The sequence below is a fragment of the Bactrocera dorsalis genome, chromosome 2 (assembly GCF_023373825.1).
Source record: "Bactrocera dorsalis isolate Fly_Bdor chromosome 2, ASM2337382v1, whole genome shotgun sequence".
Taxonomy (NCBI): domain Eukaryota; kingdom Metazoa; phylum Arthropoda; class Insecta; order Diptera; family Tephritidae; genus Bactrocera; species Bactrocera dorsalis.
The window spans coordinates 105,198,272-105,220,596 of NC_064304.1; the positions used below are offsets into that span (position 1 = coordinate 105,198,272).

The following is a 22,325-nucleotide window of genomic DNA, read 5'->3' on the forward strand; positions in this document are numbered from 1 at the left end:
TGTTATCATGGATCCTACTTTATTTATCACCTGCACAAACACACCAACAACCATAAAAAACATCAATATTTTGAAAAATGCACTCACCATTAACGTGTGTGTTGTGTGACAACCTTTGAACATACAAAATAGATAATTGTCCGGAGGGTATACCGCGTGTGTATTATCTGGGCACATGTGGTGGCCGTTATAATGCCATGGTATTAGAGTTATTGGGACTGTCCTTAGAAGATCTCTTCAATATTTGTTCCCGTAAATTTTCTCTTAAGACTGTACTGATGATATCTAAGCAACTTGTAAGTTTACATTATGTTTTTTTTTTTTAATTTTCTGTATGCTAAATTTCGTTTTTTTTCGTTTTTCTTCTGCTTTCTCTTTTGCTGTATTAATATTATGTATTTTATGAGAATTAAGTGTTTTATTTATTTTTCTGTATAATTAATTTTTGTGTTTAAAATAAGTTTTATGTGCGCTATGCTGCTTTTATTGGTTTCTATTGCATACTATATGAGTTCGATTAGTATAAGCTAAGTTTGGGAGGAATCAAAAAAATTTGAAAACTCCATACGAAGAAATTGTGTAAAGCACGAGCAACACAAAAACAAAAACTACAAAAATACGAAAAAAATTGGAAATATACTGCGTTTTAGATTGGGGATTTAAAAAGGCTTTATATGGTTTCTGTATTCTGAGAATAAATTCTAATAGCCCAACATGTTTTTAAAAGGATGCACAAATTTTTGAAACTTCAAAAAAAAGAAAAATTATTTTTACGATGATATTCAAAGACAATCGCAATAAAAAGTGCAGGAGATTGCACCTTTGGGACAGCAGCCCGTCAGGCTAGACCGGTCGGTTTGATTTTCGAAACCTCGTTTTCAAAGTCGGCAGGCACGAATTTTCAGAAACTAATGAAGCGATCTTATTGAAATGTTTCATAGTTCTTCTAAATAGAATGGCCTCGTGACTGATCGCAGGATTTCTTTTTCGATTACAACTAATTTTTTGAGGGAATTTGTAGTAAAAATTATATTCTCTCTTCCAAAATTTTCAAATATTTTTTTCAAATGTTCCGCTTTGATATGCTTAAAAGTTATAAGGGAAATGGTGAAAATAAGCATTCTTTCGGTCGTCAAAACCGACGTAACCTCTTAAAAAGCTTTAAGCGTGTTTTTTTGAAGTCAAAAAGTAATAATTGATTGATGTTGGTGTTTTACCAACAACAAAACTTTCATATAATACTTAAAAGCTCTTCTACCCAAATTGCTGATTTCAAAAGCCGTTTGATATTATAATAAAAATAAAAAGCTTTCATCAAAAGAAAAGAAATTAGTCTATTAATTTTTCTGTGATGTTGATCCTCTACAAAGCTTTTAAAAAAACTTCTAAATTAAAAAAAAAAAATTTTGGGCGTTTTTCTTGAAAAACGTTAAGCACATTTTTCTTAAATTTTCGGTTTTTTACCCATCAAATAAGCCAGAAAGCTTTTAGAGCTTTTATCGCTTTTTGCTTAAAAAGCTTAATGCGCCTTTTCCTTGATAGTCTTTTTCTGTTCTTAAATGTTCTGGATTTATTTTCCTTTACAAAAGCCAGCAAGCTTTAAGAGCTTTTTGAATGACAACCGATTTTGTTCGACTTGTACAATTTCATTTTATTTACAATCAAAGCCAAACGTTTCTCCATGTTCCCAAAAAGCTTCCATTGTGGCAAAAATTTCTAAAAGTTGTTTTTAAAAAATATATGAAAATTAAATTATTTTCTGCTTTTGAGAAACTTTGTTTTAAAATTGCTGAAATTTTCATTAATATGCCATAAAAGTTCTAAAAACTTTGATTTAAAGCTCTTTTGCACAATCACTTAGCTTTTTATAGGTACTCGGCGCTTAAATTCTCTAAAGTTTATTTTTTATATTAGAATTTTTTTCATTTATATACTTACCTAGTTCTAATACAGTTGATATTATTTATGATAGTCACATAAGTGTCTCAACAGCCATTTTTGTATATTTAACGAGTCAGCTTGAATTTTTTTATTCCGCGCGTTTTGAACATATTTTTTTGTAATTGTTTTTTTTTTTTTTTATATATTATCCTCTCGAGTTACTCGTACTCTTCGTGTCGATACTTTAATAAGATCGTTTTTTTACTTTTTTTCTCCCCTCCCTTCCTTCGAAATTTCTCGTCTTTCTTCAATTATTGTTACACATCTCTTCCAGTTATGTTTCTCAAAATTATTTTCGAATTTTGCGCCCAATCCAAATGTGTAATTGTTTTATTCGTTTTACTCACTTCACGTCGTTATAATCTTCACATTTTTTCTTTTCTTTATCTACGCTCGTTTTCTGTTCACTTCTTTTCATTTGGAAACCGTTTCTTGGGTAATTCAAAATAATTTTAGAATATTTCGAACTTTACTATTTCTCAGGCGCAACTGAAGCATTTTGTTTAAATTATTAAAAAAATATTTTCTGTTTTTATCAAAATAATTTGTACTCTATTTTAGTAGTTACAGTGCCAATTAACATTTTTTGTTCAAAAGTAGTGTTTATCAAAATTAAAAAGTATATATATTGTTAATTAGTTTAAGTATTTTTAAATCGAGTTACGCTTAGCGTTGAAATTCTTTGTAAGATAGTGTTGAGTTTTTAGTTAGTTTAAGGTTAGTTGTCTTTGGTAGCTTTATTTTATTGTTATAACCGTTTGTTCTAGATCAGCTAAAGTTATTTTTGTTACATTTTTCATTCAATATTTAAAGTAATTATTTAATGCCTAAAGTAAACTACATTTCGTTAAATACAAATTTAACTACTCGAATTGATTAGTATAATAACGCAGTCTAATACCAATATGACTTTAACTGTTATGTTCCGTTAAATATTCAGACATGTATATAAAAAAAATCATTAGTTGCTTTTTTAGCGTATTTTTTATTTGCATTTATTGAAATTAACGAAATTAAATAAACGCGTGACTAAAACTACCCGCCCTCTAAAATAATCATGTACCAACCAATCCAAATGGGTCGATCTCGCCAACTTCTATTTTGCATTGCATGTTCTTTTCTACCAACCATTGTGTACGCCGTCTGTTAAATTGTTTTCCCCCAAACCTTCGTTGGCAGCGCTCTCTTTTTTACCCTTGAAACAACAACCCAACAGCCAGTGTCGATTTTTTTTTGGATAACTACTAAGCATTTTATTTATCTAAAATAAATATTTAAAATTTTTATGAATTGTAAATATTAGATATATACATACATATGTATATCAAAACAGATTTTCTCTTCTTGTATAAATAAAAAAATTCTACTATTTACACCCACTTTTATGACTCATCAAACTATGTTTAGTACTAACCGCTAGTCTACTATGGTCACTGTGAAACTGCTGTCAGAGAGAACACAAACTATTTTCGCTCAGTATAGGTATACAATTTTCAAAAAATTTATTTACCTAACCATTTTTAAATTTCAAATATGTTAAATGAAGTGTATGAAAATTAAGACAGAGGTTACGTATATATATAAAAATATATAGATATAAAAATATAGGTCAACCGGTTTCTTTAAAGCTTATCAGTTTATATGTGTGTTTGTAATATGTCAAATATATCTTTTTTTGTTGATTTTTTTGAGCATTTATTTACCATGTACTTTTGGGAGACGAAAATATGTCCTATTTGATGTATGTATGTTCTAAATTTTAGGTTGTCATTGCCAAGATGTTATATTTATGGACCAAAACTCGTGATTATTTATTGCTTTGGAAGCTTGAATTTTGTGTTAAACTCCAATGGGTTCTTTTTCCTTTTTTTGTTAAAAGTAAAATTATGGATATAAAATGGAATCGTTTACAGTGCCAGACTGTTTCTTCTCCATATTATTAATTCAGAGCATTTATTCAATTTCAAAGCGATTTTTTTCGAATATAGATTTAAATCATCAGCGTGACGAGCTTAGTCGATTTAGGCATGCCGGTTCGTCTGTCTGTTCGTCTATATATATGTTAATGAGGGACTAGTCTCAGTTTTTGGCATTTCGGTCTGAAATTTCGCATACGGCTTTTTTTCACCAAGATGTTGCTCCTTTGTCGGAAACGCCAATATCGGACTACTAGAGCACATAGTTGCCATACAAACTGCGCGATCGGAAACTAGTGCTTTTCTGGAAAACTTTCTCATTTAGCGAAATATTTAATGAATTTCGGCAGAGAATATTATTTAAGGCAAATCGCAAATCGGAGTTCTATAACATATATTTGCCATACAACTAACCGATGAAACTCAAGAACTTCTATGAAAAGCTTGTATGGAAAGCTCTTTTATTTGTCAAGGTGGCTTCATAAAGTTTTGCATCGATTATTATCCAAGGCATTATTATGATTATTTTGAACAAATTGTTCAGATCGGAACACCATAGCGTATAGCTGCCGAACAAAATGATCGATCAAAATCAAAAAAAGACGTTTTTGGTTTTTAAGATATTGTAACTCTGATTTGATCTTAACCTCACTATTTCAGTTTATATAATTTTATCATATTATATAATATATACTGTGGTTTGAATTTTTTTATATTTATTTACAAGTTTATATTTCCTATGGGGTCGCTTTAATCGGCGGTGACTGTTATATAGCTATTCCATTCTGTTTATTTTAATATGCTAATAAAAAATTGGAATCATTGTGAACACAACTTTCCACAAGACGTTAAGATTTTATACAGGGTTATATGTTCGAATTTCCTATAGGATAGTTAAAGCGATCGTACATATATTTTATGTTTGATCGTCATATTACGAATTTCCGTTTGTTTTCGGCCTTTTTCTATAAGCTAATTAAAAATTATCTGCCATGAGCTCTTCGAAAAAGTTTTGAACTCCTCTCGTCTTATGTGGTACATATCGTCACCTGAAATGCAAAATAACATAACATCACTTTTCATAAGCTACAGACGAAGGAAAAATGATATATAATAGAAACTACTCATATTGCAATAAAAATTGAGTTTTGGTTATATATTGGTTATAAATTGGTTATACTACCTTTATGTAAAATGACGTAGTAAATCGTAAGCAATAAAAGACTCAATTGAGATTTTTTTGATGATACGCTGTTTTGCACATTAGTTGACGATTTATAGAACAAATGTGTTATATCTAAATTATACTTTTAGTTTAGGTTATTTTATTCGAATTGTCAACATTTTCCTCTTTCTAGTTAAGAAATATTCGAAAACTAGTATGCAACATAAAAGTATAAAGTTCTCGCAGTATTGAAAAAATTTAGGGTTGCATTGCTAGTTATCTTTGTTGGTTTGATTACTTTAGTACTTTCAGTAGCGTAGCCGTGTGACTGTGCAGCATGAATATTTGTAAATAAATAAAATAAATTTTTAGCAGTAGTGTTCATCTGTCTTATCAACAAAAAGTAAATTAGTTAAGTATTGATATTTTAAGATGTAAGTATTAAAGTGCAAGCGTTTAAGGAAGCAGACTGTTTTCGAAAAATGCTTCGAGAATTTCTATTTTTTTTTGTGCGTGCGTATAAGTGCTAACTTCATGGTGCATTTGCAATAAACCGAAATTTAAAACAATAGATATATATATATTTTTGCTTTAATTAAAGCTTAGCACAAGTACAACAAATGGAAAACAAAAACAATTAAAAAAAAAACAATTGCTAAAAAACGACAATTTTAGGATTTCTTTTTTATTTGCCTACTTCTTTATTTCTATTTTTAAAAATTTTTTGTTGTTTGTTTTTAATATTTATTTTTAATATTTTTTTATTAAAAAAATTTAATATTTAAAAAATATTTAATATTGAAATTTTTTTTCTCAATTTTTTTTATTTTTTTTAAATTTTTTTTTTTATTTTTTTATTTCTGAGAACCATCATATCCTTATGTACTAACATTAAAGCTTTTGGACGCCTAACCTTTATATACATACATACATATTTTACACGTTAACAACGTTTTTACTGTAAATATTAGCATAAATAAAATTTTACAAAAAATTGTATTTTTCACCAAATAAACGCGCTGTGAAGCCGTCATAGCAAGTGCTGCCACTTCCTGCGTACTTATGTATATTGAACTTAAAAAGTCGCAAATCGTTCGAACGATTAGCAGCCAACACCAGAAATTATTAAATAAATCTTCAAAATTTTGCCAAAAAAATCGTTGATTCTCGAAAATAATATTTTTCAATTTATTTTTTTAGTGCGTATAATTTTTCGAAGCCAGAATTCTCACTTCCTTTTTTGAATTATTATTTTTATTAATATAACATCAATCCCACATCAACAAAACATAAAATTTTTGTGTTGCCAATTCTTAAACAAAATATATATTTTTCTTCAATTTGTTGTATTTTTTTTTTGTACAATAAAAAAGTTTAAAGTGTGCTATTCTTGAATTGTTATAATTATAGCAGAGGGTGTACCCGAAGTATATTACTTCGGGCCGTGCGGCAAGTACAATGCACTTGTTATGGAATTGCTCGGTCCATCACTTGAAGATTTATTTGATATATGCGGCAGACGATTCACTTTGAAGACAGTACTACTGATAGCTATACAATTAGTAAGTACACAACAACAATTTAATAAACAAAAAAAGAAAAAAAAAACAACTAAATACCAATGAACAGTACAAAAAAAGCTAAAATCAGCATAACCAAAACCCATTTAGAACGCTAAAACTAAAAAATAGGCAAACTAGAGTCTCACAAAATCGCATTACATTCGAAATAGTTTTAAATAACTAGTTTACAAATGGTTTTTAATGGTTTTTCTGCGCTAATATAACACTATTATTACTAAATATTCCGAATATTTCCTTTTATAATGTAAATCGAACGTCTTAATTACCCACTACCACCGTAACTAGCACCAATACTCTGCTACCAACCACACAAAATTCACCCTTTTTCATATGTCTTTGCTAATAGTTATACGCTCTGCTTATTTTACTACCTAAGTTCATCACTTATTTATGTATTTATGCCATAATTACTAAAAACAAAATAATAGCAAATCAAATTTAAATAAATTGTCATGCGTACAACTGCAAATTAAAAGCACACTTTTAGGTGTAGTGCCCCTTTGCCCCTTTTTCTTTGTGCGTTTGTATGTGTCGGTAGGTGCGTGTTCGTGTGCATGGGATCGTGTAAACGGTTTGTAGCTTTGCTAAGGAGTGGCGGTTTAACACTCTGCTAACAGAGCGGTTGTGGTCTGCACTAGCTGACTTAAAGGTCGACCTAGCATTATTTTGATATTTTGTCCTTTTTTGCAAAACGAATTAATAGCATCATTATATTTATTTATTTATTTTTTTTGTTTTTTCAAAGTAACTATTTTCAAAAGTATATTTTATTTTTATAATATTAATGGAAAAGCGCTAGTTAAATGCACTTGATTGAAGTAGCGTAATTTTATGCCTCTAGAAATTAGCATATTTTTGCATGCTTAATTAGCTAATTAGTTTATGAAAAATATATTTGAAACTTATATAATTGATTTTGAGTTAAAAAAAACTTGGCTGTTAAGTTGCGTGTTTCATTTTTTTCTAAATGTTTAGTTTTCTTTACTATTGTGTCCCAAAATACCTCTAGTTCCTTTTTACCGTGCACAAATGTTGTAAACACAATTATTTACCGTTATGAAAATTTAGTTTTAATTTTTTAAGCACGTTAACATATTTTATTTTTGCAAAGCCGTTGACCGACTCGCATTAAGAAATTATAAAGCAAATATGATTTTTGTTTAAAAAATTTATTAAAAATATTTTTAAAAAAGTTTATAAAAAATCTAATTAAAAAAAAAATTATTAAAAAAATTTTGTGAAATATTTAAAAAAAAATTGTTTGAAGCTGATAAATGAAAATGTATAATTTTTTTTTTAAACCAGTTATATAGAAATATTTATAAATTTATAATATATTTAAAAAATTATATAAAAAATATTTTCAAATTTTTATAAAAGAGATGTCTAAAACAAAATTTATTAAAAAATTGTTTAAACAAAATTATTTAAAAAAAAAAATTATAATAAATAATTTACAAAATTTTTTTTATACATTTTTTTAATATTTATAAAATTTTTGTTAATTTTTTTATAGATTTTTTTTTAAATATTTATAAAATTTTTATTATTTGTTTTTTAATATTTTTGTTTTATAAATTATTATGTACAACTTTTTTTTATATATTTTTTCTGTACAAATTTCTTTTAAATATTTAAAAAAATTTTTTTTTATTAATTTTTGTTTCAAGATTGTTTTGTTCATATTTTTTTGTACTTTTAAATTTTTTTTTTTTTTTTACTTTTTTATATAATTTTTGTTGTATACATTTTTTTTCATAGTTCTGTTTTTATATTTCTTCTTTCAAAAAATTTTGTTTGTTTCTCATTTTTTTTATCATACCATTCATATTATTTTCTACATTAGCATTGCATAGGCGCTGGTTGAGACACTAAAAAAGAAATTAGCATATTTTTTTAACATTTTATTATAAATTTATTTATCAACGCATACTCTAATTTAAATTTTAATTCACTTAAATATTTCTTTATTTATTCTTACGCTCTCATATAAATTTATGCATTTTAATTTTATTGCAAAACGAAACGATTTATAGCATACATAGCGTACATTTACTTCATTTTAGTTATTTATTTGGAAGTAAGCATGTCTTTTGTTAAAAAATTACCCGAAAATTTCTTAAATATGCCACTAATACGCTATTCTCTTCCATAATTGCAACAATCAACTCAACTACAACGTAAATGTAACTGTTCAGCTCCACCGGATCGAATATGTTCATAGTCGGCACTTAATATATAGGGATGTGAAACCGGAGAATTTTCTCATAGGCAGAACATCAACGAGACGGGAAAAAATTATACACATAATTGGTGAGTATGAAATGTATTTGCTTATATTCGTAAGCCTAAGAGAAAACCCTGTAGCATAGTTTGAGGCTTACTAACATAAGTATTGTAAGTAATGCTGTAAACTCCAATTGTTTCACATTGCATACTTTTGGGGTTAGGAAAATTTTGAGATGTTTATATTAAGGTCTCTATTTTTATACCAAAATACTTAGATTTATCTGAATCTTGTAGAACTTTTATCAAATTTAACTATTATTTTATTGAAAATTTTTTCATTCTCTTTTGGGCTCTAATAAATTTTTATTATATAATAAAAAAAAGTAAAAATATTTGCATGCTTTTAGGGTTAGACAAAGATGTTAACGTTTAATTTTTTGTATGTTTGTGTATTTATCCAGCTCCCTAGAATTTATAATATGGAGTTGAATCTCAAATAGCATGTTGCATACTTTTAAGCGCGCTTGCTGATGGATTTATTGATACATACCGTGTTTTGTCAATATATCTTATGGACAAAATTATTATTTAGCATAAATTTCATTTAAAAATGCTAAAATTATGTACAATTTGTCTAAAAAATCTTAAAGACATTTTTCCTCAACACAAATGTTGCATACTTTGGGTTCACAAACTAACTTTTTTTGAATTTGACAACATATTTCTGCGAATTCGCAAGAAAATACATAATTTGTGCATATATGGCCATAGGCGAAGCAAAAATTATGAATACGCCTAAATGTAGGCAACTACTTTATGATGCCTTTGGTTTAGAAGTTACTTCTTGATTTACAAGTACATGTACATATGTATGTTGTAAATTGATATACAGTTTATTAGGTTGGTAAAACTCTAAGGTAGTCGGCAGTTTGCGTTGGGCGCCTAAAGGCATGCAATGTTTAAAATTAAACTTTGTTGTGTATAAGAGTAACTGCGTATAGGTAGCTAGGAGGAATTTTTAAATTAAATTTGCAAGTTTTAGCTTGCTGACTATTTTAGTTGCTACATGATTGTGATTTTAGCAAATATATGTATATATAAATACATACATAACATATAGAAAAATTTAAAATAATATTAAAAGGCACATACACATATGTACATACATACATACATATATGCGAGATGTTCAGAGCAGTTGCTGTTATGAAAATGTACTTTCTCTTCAATTGCAAATTTACACTGAGAGTTGATTTAATTTATACTTTAGGGTTCGTATACATGCATATGTATTCACTAAAATATTTTCAGTTTATTAAGAAAAAAAGTAATTTTTATAAAATTTGTTTTTCCACAGATTTCGGTTTGGCCAAAGAATACATTGATTTAGATACAAATAGGCATATACCATATCGGGAGCATAAATCTCTCACCGGCACCGCACGTTATATGTCAATAAATACACATATGGGCAGAGAGCAATCAAGGCGCGATGATTTAGAAGCATTAGGACACATGTTCATGTATTTCTTAAGAGGTTCACTGCCGTGGCAAGGCCTTAAGGCTGATACACTTAAAGAACGATATCAAAAAATTGGTGATACAAAACGTGCAACACCCATTGAGGTGAACTAAATCAATTTTATCAAATGAAACTTTTTATTAATTTTTTGTGTTTGAAAAAAAAATTACAGGTGCTTTGCGATGGACACCCCGAAGAATTTGCTACATATTTACGTTATGTGCGGCGATTAGATTTTTTTGAAACGCCCGATTATGAGTTTCTGCGAAGACTGTTTCAAGACTTATTCGATCGTAAAGGCTATGTGGATGATGGAGAATTCGACTGGACAGGGAAGACAATGGTATATACAATTTTATTCTTATACAATTTACATTTTATCTATGCATAACATAGCTATACATATATTAGGGTGTCCGTTTTGTCGCAAGTTAATTATTTTGTTTGCGAACGCCTGCTTAAGTTTCAGTTTTTGCGCAAAAAATAAGGATGCAACGTGAGTAAGCGCTTGATCAAAAGTTATTGGCAGTTAAAGTTATGCATCAAATGTAGTGTATTCATCGAGTACACCATGTCGTATGAGCAACAAAGATATGCAGTCTTCAATCTTCATGCAATCAAATCACTTGTGTGAATGCTCACTTTACGTATTTGATGGATAACTTTAACTCCGTTTAACATAAATAACAAAATAGTTTTTTCCATTTTATTTTTTATTTAAACGTCAAATTCAAGAAAATTGTATAAAAATATTTATTTTAAGAAAATATTAAAAAAAAGTTATTGAAACAAAAGTTAAAAAAATATGTATAACTGTTTAATTTTAATTTAATTTACAAAAAAAATATTTAAAAAATTTTATAAAAAAAAATTTAAATAAAATTTGTAATATACAATTTTGTTTAATATTTTTTTTGAAACAATATAAAAAAAAAATTTATTAAAAAAATTTATAAAAAAAAAATATTTAAAAAAAATGTGTAATATACAATTTTATTTAATAATTTGTTTTGTAACAATATTTGTTTTAATAATTTTTTTTTATAAATTTTATAAATCTACCACTATAAAAAATTATTTAAAAAAATTTATAAAAAAAAAAATTAAAAAAAAATATTTATAATATAATATAAAATAAAAAAATATTTATAATGTAATATAAAATTTTATTTAATAATTTGTTTTGTAAGAATTTTTTTTAAATGTATTTTTTTTGGAAATTTTATAACTCTACCTTTGAAAAAGTTTCGCTCTATAATTTTTTTTTAATTTTTAAAAATAAATTTATAAAAAAATATTTGTGCTATTAAATTTTTCAATATTTTATTTTAACTTTTTTTAATAATTTTTTTTAAATAAATTTTTGAATAGCGAAAAATTTTGTATTAAAACATCACTTTTTCGTATCAAAAAAATCATAGTGTATACATTTTTGGAAAAGAAATCTGATTTAGTCACAGTTTAAACTGAAATTAAAGCGTTTTTTTACATTGTATACTTTCGCTTAGCGCAGAACCTGAAAAATCAGCGGGCGTTTGAAAAAATCAAAAACAATTTGTGAAAGAAAAGACACGCTACTATACTTACATACATACATGCAGTTGTATTAGTTAAAGGCATTTCGGTGCTCAGTGTCACACATATGTATGTATATGTTGATTGAACATGCGGGGGGTATAAATAATAAGATGTGTCTCATAAGCAAAACGAAACTCACAAACAACTATATATGCACATGAGCAACATGACTAAACTTTTGCGCATGCGTGAAAAACTTATAGCAAGTTTTTTGTTTTAAATCTTGAAACAAATTTGTTTAATATTTTTTCAATTTTCTTGTATGATTTTGGTAGTTTGATTTTTACCAATGCTTTATTTTTTTTTTGCACACGAATGTACCATTTACTACAATTTCGTTTAACTTTGCACTGAACTAATGGCATTTTCTATTTTTCAAAACTCGTTCACAATCAAATCCCTTTGAAATATATCACAAATCAAAAAAAAAAAATGAAAACATTCTTACAAAACTTTTCGGAAAAGGGTTCAAGTACAAAAAAGTTGATCGATAAATTTTAACGCTGTTTTTACTAAACAATTCTTTTTAAATATAAAGCGCATAGCAAGTAAACAATCGATCTGAAACTGTTGCAACAACAACAACACGCTGCAATCAATTGCCATACAAAATTGTCGTGAAGAAATCAAGCAGTTGAAATATAACGGCGGATGCAATCCAATTGAATTTCTAACCGATAGGCGAAACCCGTACAATTTGTGTCAATTGAAAATGAAACTACCGCTACTACAACAACTAATAGTATTTCCTTCCTGCTGGCCTATTCATGATAATGTATGAATGTATATGTGCGCTGTTTGTTGGCACTACCACAGTTGCATACAATTGTCGATTGTCGCGGCAGCCAATCAGTGAAAAAAATAAAAAAAAAAAATAAAAATAAAACGAAATGAGCAAACGTGCGCGAAAAGCAAAAAACTGTAATTTAATAAGCAACTCAAGCAAATATAAAAAAAATAAAAAAAACATAAAAAGAAAGCACTCAAGCCTAAAGCAAGCATATTTCGTTCGTTCAGTGAAACAACAAACATCTGCTGATGTACGTGGCCCCCTCTATTTCCATTTCCGAACTGGTCATTGCAACATAAAATTATAAAAAATGTATTCCTTAGCAGACTTAATGTAATAATTACTTTCCAACAACAATTTAAATATCTATTTGTATAGAATTATTCACTTTACATTATTAAATTTTTAACTTACCGTACAAAAAACTAAAAACTATAACTCAAATTAAATACTGCCATAGACTTATTAAAATGGTAAACGCTAAAACATGAAACCTAGAGCTACGAAAAATAACTTCAAAGCGTTTATTTGAAGTTGAACATTGTTTTTTTATTTTTTCCCATTAATGAAAAAATAAAAATGCATCTATTTTGAATTGAAAACATGAAAAGTGCGCTATATTTATTAGTAAGTGGTTGTGTTTTAAATTTTTTACAAATAAAAATTCCAACTACTGGCGTGTATGTATACAAAAATTACAGTAATAATTTTTTCTATGGTTTTATAAGGTCTTTTTATCGTTTAAAATGGACTGATTGAAATAAACACTTTTATTTTGTTTTTTATTTTTTATCTTTAGTACCGTACGAATATATTCTCTTTAAAATAATATAAGGAATTTTGAATACATGAGTCGTTGCAAATTTTTATCATATAATTATATCTTATAATTAAGATTCTTTAATTTTTTTTTAATAAAATATTTTTTTTTATATTACAAACGCTTTTTTAATTTTTAAAAAATATTATCTTCAAAAAATATATAATATTTTGAATTTGTAAGTCGTTGCAGATTTTTATCATATAATTAATTATAATTAAAATTCTTTAAACGTATTCTTTAAATGATTTAACTTTTTTTTTATTTTTATGTCGAAAATACTTGTTTTTTATTTCTTTTTTGTAGTTTTTTAAACACATGCACACTTGTTTTTAATTTGAAAACATTTGCAATTTTTTTTTTTTTAATTTTGGAAATCTTTTGTTTTGTAATTTTGAAAACTTTTGCCATTATTATTTTTTTTTGTTAAATTGCCTAAATTTTAGTAATATTTATTTTAAGTATTAAAATATTACAAAAAAAAAATCTTTGTATTTTTTTAAATACTGAAATATATGTATATATTTTTTGAAATATTTGCAATAATTTTTTTTCGTTGCATATTTTTTTATCATATAATTATATTTGATAATTAAAATTTTTTTATTAATTTTTTTTTTAACATTTGTTTTTTTTTGTAGTTTTTGGAATACTTGCAATCTGTTTTTTAAGTTGGTTATCAATTATATTAAAAAATTCTCTTGTAGTTTGAAAAAATTACAACACCACACTAAGTCCAGAGAATGTGTGTTCCTTACATTAAATATTGACAATATGGATTTTACATATAATTCTATTTTATATCGCAAAAAAATCTCTATATGAAATTTAAATATTTTATTTTTTATCAATTCTTAATAAAAAATCATGTGATATTTGAGATAATATTTCAAATAATTATTGTAATATGAATCTTTGAAATGCATTAAATTCATCGCCCAATAGACCTTGGTTGAGTATTATTTTATAGCCCTTCGATGCGAATTTAGCAGAGTTGATCTTCCAGCGCTAAAGATTGAATGCGCTCTCTGAATCATTGAGCAATATTACTGCTTATCAAGACTTATTTAGACAGATTCGCTTACGTATTATATTTTTTCTTGGGATAGTTTTCGAAAATCCTAAATTTGAAATCAGTCATGAAATACACAACGCGAGTTCGAAGAGACCTTAGACATACTTATGTTTATAAAGTTACTTATATAATACTCTTTTTGATTATGACTTTGCATATTACTTTTTAATATATTCACAATATTTGCGTTTGTGCATTAGTAAACTGAAACTAATTTTAAGTTTTTGCATGATCACCAAAATATTTTGTAATTTTAATTTTTTTACAACTACAAAATCACTAAACCCCCAAAGACCAAGGAGCAACTTGAACAAATGAAGGTTATCAAGAATGCGCCACCGTCACATTTAGCCAAAAATAAATCAGACAAGGTATTATGTTTGTTATTATGTTCTTTATGTTTGTTCTAAACAAGTTTTTGTGGTAATACTTTGTTTATCGCTAAGCGACTCTTGAAACATCGAGACCAATCACACAAAAGTAGTTAAAGCCAATACACGAAGAAACTAAAGAACATCTTTTAAGCACGAAGGCGCAAATTAGACACTTTAACATGCTACGAACTTTCTTAGAATATACATATGTATGTATGTATGTACATGTGAACTTTTTTATTTTTAATTTTCTTCTTAATTAATTCAAGCATTTGATTTTATAGTACGCTTTTGAGAATCGTTGATTGACCAGAAATAAAACTCAATAAATAGTTGAAATAAATAGAATTTTCGATAAATTTCTATAAAAATATGTAAAATTTAAATAAAATATAGCAATATTATAAATAAAAATTAAAAAAAAAAATGTTGTAAAATAAAAAATAAAAAAATTAAATAAATATAAATTAAAATGAAATTAATGTTAATTATAATAAAATAAACTAAATATAAATATAAAATAAAATAAAATAAAATAAAAAAATAAACGAAATAAAGTAAAAAAATAAAATTAATGTAAAATAAAATGAATTCTAAAACGTAAAATAAATAAATAAAAAAATAATAATAAACTTCAATTAGCTAGTAAAATAAAACAAATTTTCTAAAATAATTAATGTTGTTTAAACAAAAATTTTAATAACAAATAATTTCAAATTATAAAAAAAAGTGTTAGAAAAATATATCTCTCTCTTTATTTTTTATATTTCTTTTTAATATTTTTACACTTTATGTTAAAAATTGGTTTGAACAAAATTTTGTGGTCAGTGGAGGTTATATTGTTATTTTTTGATTAATATGTAGTGAAAATTACCAAAAAAAATTAAAAAAAAAAAATATTTCTTTAAAATCATGTAATTCCTTTTTATTTTATTTAATTTTTAGTTATTTTTTATACATAGTTTGGTGTTAAAAATTTATTTCCACAAAATTTTCTGGCCAATTGAGGTTATATAGTTATGTTTTGAATAAGATTGAATTGAAATTATCAAAAAAAGTTAAAGAAGAATATTTATTGAAATCATGCTACATTTTTATTTTCGTTTTTCTTTTACCTTCTATTAATTTTTTTTCTGTTTTCAACAACATTTTCTGGTCAGTTGAGGTTATATTATTATTTTTTTAAAGTATTTATTTAAGAAATTGCAGTAATAAAATAGTACGGGTATTTAAAAAAAAAAGTGTACATACTTTTAAATAGTAATTTAATTAATTCGTAACAAAAAGCGTACAAAAGCTACAATATTTTCTGAAACCAGTAATTCGTAAATTCTGGGGCCTTGAACCACACTTGCCAATAATTTTTATGATAACTACGAATACTTCAACCCTTGCATTTGTATTTAGTAGTTATCGCTAGTTCTTATATGCTATTTGTATGTGCATAAATATGTATTTGCTTATGCATCTGTGATACATGTATGAATACTTGTGTGCTATCTATATATATATAGTTTGTATGGTATATTGTAGTATTTTTTCAAAATTGCAATTTCCAAATTGAAACTAACTAATATTTGTTTCTTGCATTTTTTTATTCCATACAAATCATAAAATAAAATAAATCGTGTGTTATGCTGCAAACTCATCGAACTACCATCACCAACTACTAACCCAACAACACCAATGCAACAAAATTAAATTAAAAACAATCCAAAAAAAAATGCAAAAACTGCGTTTGTTGTGCGTGTATTGTAATTGTGTTTACTACAAAAAAAAAATACCAACATCACCAACAACAACAATCAACTAAAATGCACCTGTACCTTTGAAAATTGGCCACAATCTAACAAATGCAACGTAAACCAAAAAATAAATGAAATGAATGTGAAAAAATTGCATTTACTGCCTGCTAAATTGAAATTGTCTCTCTATCTGTGTGTGTATGTCGCATTTTAACGAACTGTATTTAGTCAACGCCCGTCGGATCTCTGCAAACTGGCCATGAAGTCATCATTTCACCAAATAAAGATCGTCATAATGTAACGGCTAAGGTAAGCGCAATTGTTTTTGTAGTTTTATACACAAATCTCTACACTTATGATTAACACGTAAATTTGCTTAACTAAAATTAAAAATGGAAAAAAGAAAATAGTAGTTATATATAGAAAATATATCATAATTTATGTATACATCGTGCGTTCACTCTCATATCGTATACTACTAAACCCGTACAATTCTCTTATACTCAAACTTATACTCTTATACCTATTATATCATTTATTTACGGTAAATTTGTTTTAGCGTATTTTTTTATACAAACTACTTTTTTATTTATAGTTATATATAAATTTTTTTAAGAAAAAGTTTGTCTTAAAATGGTTTTTTATATTATTTTTTCGCACTGTACACTGGCGACCTTCGATTTGCGCTCTTTTTATACAAACTCTCCTCTCTCCGCTTTACTGAAACACAAAAAAACCGTACAAAAAATAAAAATCACTTGAAAACTTCTACTAACCAACGGCGTCGCTCTCACTTTTACCATCCACTCGGATGTTTGTTAAACTTTAGGATATTTCATATTTTGATTATGAGGAAGACGATGATGATGGTGATGAGGAATATTTGATACTCGAGGTTAGAACCGTATGTGTGTGGTAGTTTGGCTAGTCCATAGTACAGCAATGGTGTACTTAAGCTATCGTCTTCCACTCCGCTTTATGTGAGGGATATTTTCGAAAGAAATTTTTTATCATAATATTATGTTTGAGAAATTTTCTTTGTAACACGCTAAAATATGAAAATTTTAGTAACTGCTACTTGCTCTTATTAATTGAAATTTTGAAGTATATTTGCCTAGACTTAATTGCATTTAAATATAGTAGTTGAAACGTACGATTTTTTATATACCAAAATAATATTATATATGCATTTAGATATTTTATAACAATACAAAGCCGCTAGTGCCTTTTTTATTTACTTTTTGTAATATAAAAATTATTATAACGCAATTTAATGTCATGCTAAACTTACTAACGCATCCTTGGGTAAGCTCTAATTCCACCTAATAAAGGTCGTTGGTTGGAAAATTGGTTGTTGCTAATATTTTTAATGAAAAAAAATATATATTTATGTGCGCCTAAAATTATGTTAGAAAATATAAATTTGTTCGCAAATCATTTATTGACTTATAATTGAGCGCTTTTTAAAGCTAGAAATCATAGCTTTTCTCTGAGCTACATAACCAAGTCTTAAAGCCATTTTGACGAAGGAAATTTAGGAAAGTACAGGAGGTATTAATTTTAACAGCAGGAATATAATAAATAATATATTGCAAAGATTTTGAAATTTTGGGCTATTTTATTAAGTGGCTTGATATTCATTGACAATATAGAGATCTCGAATTTAGTTGGATAATATTAGCGAAAACGGACGGAGGAAAAGAAATTTTTTTGAAGAAAAAAATCTAAAAATAAAATTTGTAGTAAAAAATCATTGTCGGTAAAAATTTTAAAATTTTTTCAAAAAAACAAAAAAAAAATTAGAATTTAAAAAATAAAAAAAAAAATAAAATAATTAAATAAATAAATAAAAATACAATTTGTAGTAAAAAAATAAAAAAATAAAATAAATTCAAAAAAGTAAAATAAAGAAATAAAAAATAATAATGTAGTATAAATAAAAAAATATAATTAAATAAAATTAATTAAAAACTCATTTAAGTACACCGAATTGTGTAACATGCATTTGGGGTGTAAACACAGAGAAGATATTAAAGCTTTTTTTGATCTACGCCAAAGCAATATAATCTTTCCATAGATTCCTACTGCTATTCATTTTATGTGGCTAGCTCAAGTGTAAGAAAGAAGGCATTTTAGTACTTGTGCTTATTCTTTATACATAACTGTATCTATGTGTGTCGGCATATATATATGTATGTTGCAACTGTAAATAAATTTCTCGTGTCAAAAGTCACAGCTTGACATTGTCGACAAATTTAAGACTTTTAACTAAAATACATACAACAATAACAACAACATAATAGATTTTCACTAACGGACTATTCGTTAAATGACATTTTGCTGCACAATTGCATCTTTTGTCAGTGGCTAGGTCAATTCTCCACTTAGCCAAACACATGCACACAAACAACATTTTCGATATTTTCGATTGCACACAAGACTGACAGCATAGAACGACGGTTGACGTGCTACACATTTACACAGACACTCATATATACCCTCTTCACTTGCCAATTTCGTTGCCATTTAAGTTACCGTTACACACCGATTTGTCAACGGTTAGCAGCTGAAAGCTCTTCTACAGCTTTCCTGCCGTCGTTGCAACAAATTTCTATGTTCATTCGCAATCGACGCGCTATATTTCAACATTTCCCTTATGCCGTTATTTCCTCTCCATTTGCCATTCAATTTCTAGCCACTTCCTTTACTTGCCAATGCCATTTCACACACACTCACACACACACATTTGTAGTTGTAGTAGTAGTTCAGTCATTCTCTCACACACATACACTTATAAACAGGTGCATTTGTACATATATACATACAGCACACACACATGCACATTCTTTTAAATATTCACCTGTAGTCAAGATATCCTCTGAGCGAAAAGTAGACAAAATTTGTATTCGCTAATTTCACGTGTATAAATTTGTCTTTAATCTTTAGAAATTGCAAACATTTTCAAAAAAATAGTTAAATATTATAAAATTACTGAAACTAAACCGAATTTGTATTTTTTTGTTTTTGTAAACAATTTTGCTACTAAAAACCGCAAACTAAAAAAAAAATTCGAAATGAAATCTTACCTAATTGCAACATATTTTGCCGCACGCTCAACCAAAATCAATCGACCAACAACTACTAAAACCAATGCCAATTGAAATAATCATCAACCACAACAACAACAACCAATACCCACCCATCTTCGTTTGCCAAAATTACCGCATCATCAACGCCAAAAAAAAAAAACTGAAAAATTAAAAAAAATATTTATGTTTGCACTGCCCGTTGTACGCCGGCAACAACAACAACATATGCATTCTCCATATGCGCTGTCTACGCCAACATACCAATCCACCGATTGCTCGTGCGACAACGTCAACGCCTCCGTATACGCCACTGCAAACTGCATCTGCGTCGTAACTGTGCATGTGTACGTATGTGTGCGTGTGTTGCATGCGCCCGTTACGCGTTATGGCCCACGGCTGGTTGACCCATATTCTGCAACGCATACAAACTTGTGTCAACGCTGCGCTTGTTTTTGTTGTCTGCTGCTGCTATGTGGTGTCTGGTGTTGCTATTGTTGTTGTGGCTGCGCTTTATGAAAACCAAAAAAATAAAAAAAAATGCAATCAAAAAAAATGTCGTCAACTCTATAGACAAATGCCAAAGGAGGTGTTGCTGCGTGGCCGGATGTGCCAAAACCAGGCGCCACCCTCGGCAATCTAACACCGGCCGATCGGCATGGCTCCGTGCAGGTAAGTTTGATTTGCTCTTCTACTACTAAAAAACAACAACAACAAAGAAACCAAATTTTGCCATGCATCCAACTAGTTAACCTCCAAACTAAATGAAAATATCAATTTAAATTTGTTTTTGTTGTATTTAACTCCTCTTGTTGCAACTAATTAAATAACCGTACAAAACTCACCTTATACATACATACATACATGGCAAACTCGCACACATACAAGCAAACAAACATTTCTGAAATCACGTGTGTCTCGAGAGGTGCCATTTCATTTGCATAAATGCATATGTGTATGTGTACATTTGTATGTATGTATGTATGTATGTATTTGGTTGATTTTGTTTTTGTTATTGCCTGCCTGCCTATCTGTATGTAATTGATGAAATATGCATACCCCCCTCTCTCCACCCCTTGCAAGTGTCACTTTTAGTTTGAAACCATCACATACTTGTAGTTGTTGTAAAGCATTTGCTCCCACTTCCCATTGAGTTTCTGCGCTCTTCGTCTTGGCATTTTCGTTTACATACGTACATACATACATATATTATGCGTCACTAAAATTCTAACTTACCCTATTTTATGTTCGTTGTGCGCCTGCGTGTGTGTATTTGCGCTATTGTGACTAACCAATGCAACTTTTAGCAAATTTCTAGGCAATTTAAAATTTTGGAATATTTATTTCAGAGGAGTTGCGCAAAATTAGAATATGGTAGGCGGTAGGGTTTGCGTGGCCACGAGGTATATTTTTGTATGTACATTGTACATATATTAGGGGGTATGTTATTGCTCAAGTTGATTTTTTTTTAGCATATACTATTTAAAGTTTAAATTTTTGTCCTAAAATACAAGGCTCCAATGTAAACAAGCGTTTTATTTTTAATTTAAACCGCGCCTAAATTATATATCTTTTCCTTTCTATATAGCATGGTATTTTTTTATAATTTGCCTTAAGCAAGTCAATCTATAATCTTGAAAAGGCGTTATTCTAACACAAAATTTTTCGCTCTACAAAAAATATTCTAATAATTTTTTGCATTAAACCCTTGCTTTAAAAGTTATACGCAGTCAAAGTTATATAACCAGAGTGGTCGTACAAGTGATATATGTATGCCGTGTTACTCATACGACATGGTGTACTTTATTGTATAAAAGTACAATGGAATGTTGTATTTTGTTGTACATGGAAAAGGAGCAAAAACTGAAATTTCAGAGTACATTGGTCTATTTGAAAAAGCTTCTCATGAGCTTCTTTTCAACATCAAAATCATTTATCAATCACTTGGTTCGAGGTCTGTAATACGAGTATATGATGGATGCATAAGAACCTGGAAAACCAAGCTGCCGTCGCTTTTGACACCTCACTATCGATCTGTTTGGCCTGGCGTTGTTCTGCTGAAACACAGTTCTTTCTCTTTTGGCGAAATTTGAATACTTCTTATCGATTTCTTGTGGTCAGCCAAAGCTGATTTAGCAAATTATTGTTATAAAGGGTGATCCATTTCGAGGTTTTCTACTCATTTAAAGAAAAAACACTCTCCACGATCTTCGTGTACACTCTCAGCAACGGCTGCTATGCTATGAATGCTGGGTCTCAAGATGGGTGATGCTGTTTCGAATAGTAAGCTCAGTAGGCCGATTATGTTGACCATAAGTTGAGCGAAGAACGTAAATTTTCTTAATAAAGTTGACCAATTTGTAAACGTTGTTCAAGCTCTTTTCATCATCCAAACAATACTGAACAATAATAACATGACAACTTGACACGACTCACGCGTGAGCTATTGAAAAACGTTCTACTTGGATCACCTGTTTTTTTTTTTTGTGTGAAATACTTCG

The 22,325-nt window shown here is 27.9% G+C and overlaps 1 protein-coding gene across 46 annotated transcripts in view; it reads left to right on the forward strand.

Annotated features, from left to right (window-relative positions):
- The window catches only part of LOC105227104 (casein kinase I), a 112,504-nt gene that overhangs the window by 76,862 nt on the left and 13,317 nt on the right, over positions 1-22,325 (forward strand). For 9 of the 46 annotated variants that reach the window (XM_049448888.1, XM_049448875.1, XM_049448876.1 and 6 more), the window contains 8 exons: positions 133-296; positions 8,804-8,918; positions 10,192-10,460; positions 10,529-10,699; positions 14,913-14,990; positions 16,967-17,047; positions 17,568-17,633; positions 20,398-20,496. In XM_049448888.1, the coding sequence (XP_049304845.1) occupies positions 133-296; positions 8,804-8,918; positions 10,192-10,460; positions 10,529-10,699; positions 14,913-14,990; positions 16,967-17,047; positions 17,568-17,633; positions 20,398-20,496 (1,043 nt within the window). Of the gene's footprint in view, positions 1-132; positions 297-6,432; positions 6,585-8,803; positions 8,919-10,191; positions 10,461-10,528; positions 10,700-14,912; positions 14,991-16,966; positions 17,048-17,567; positions 17,634-20,397; positions 20,497-22,325 lie in introns of all 46 variants that reach the window. The other 37 variants (XM_049448901.1, XM_049448890.1, XM_049448895.1 and 34 more) reach the window with 17 other exon arrangements.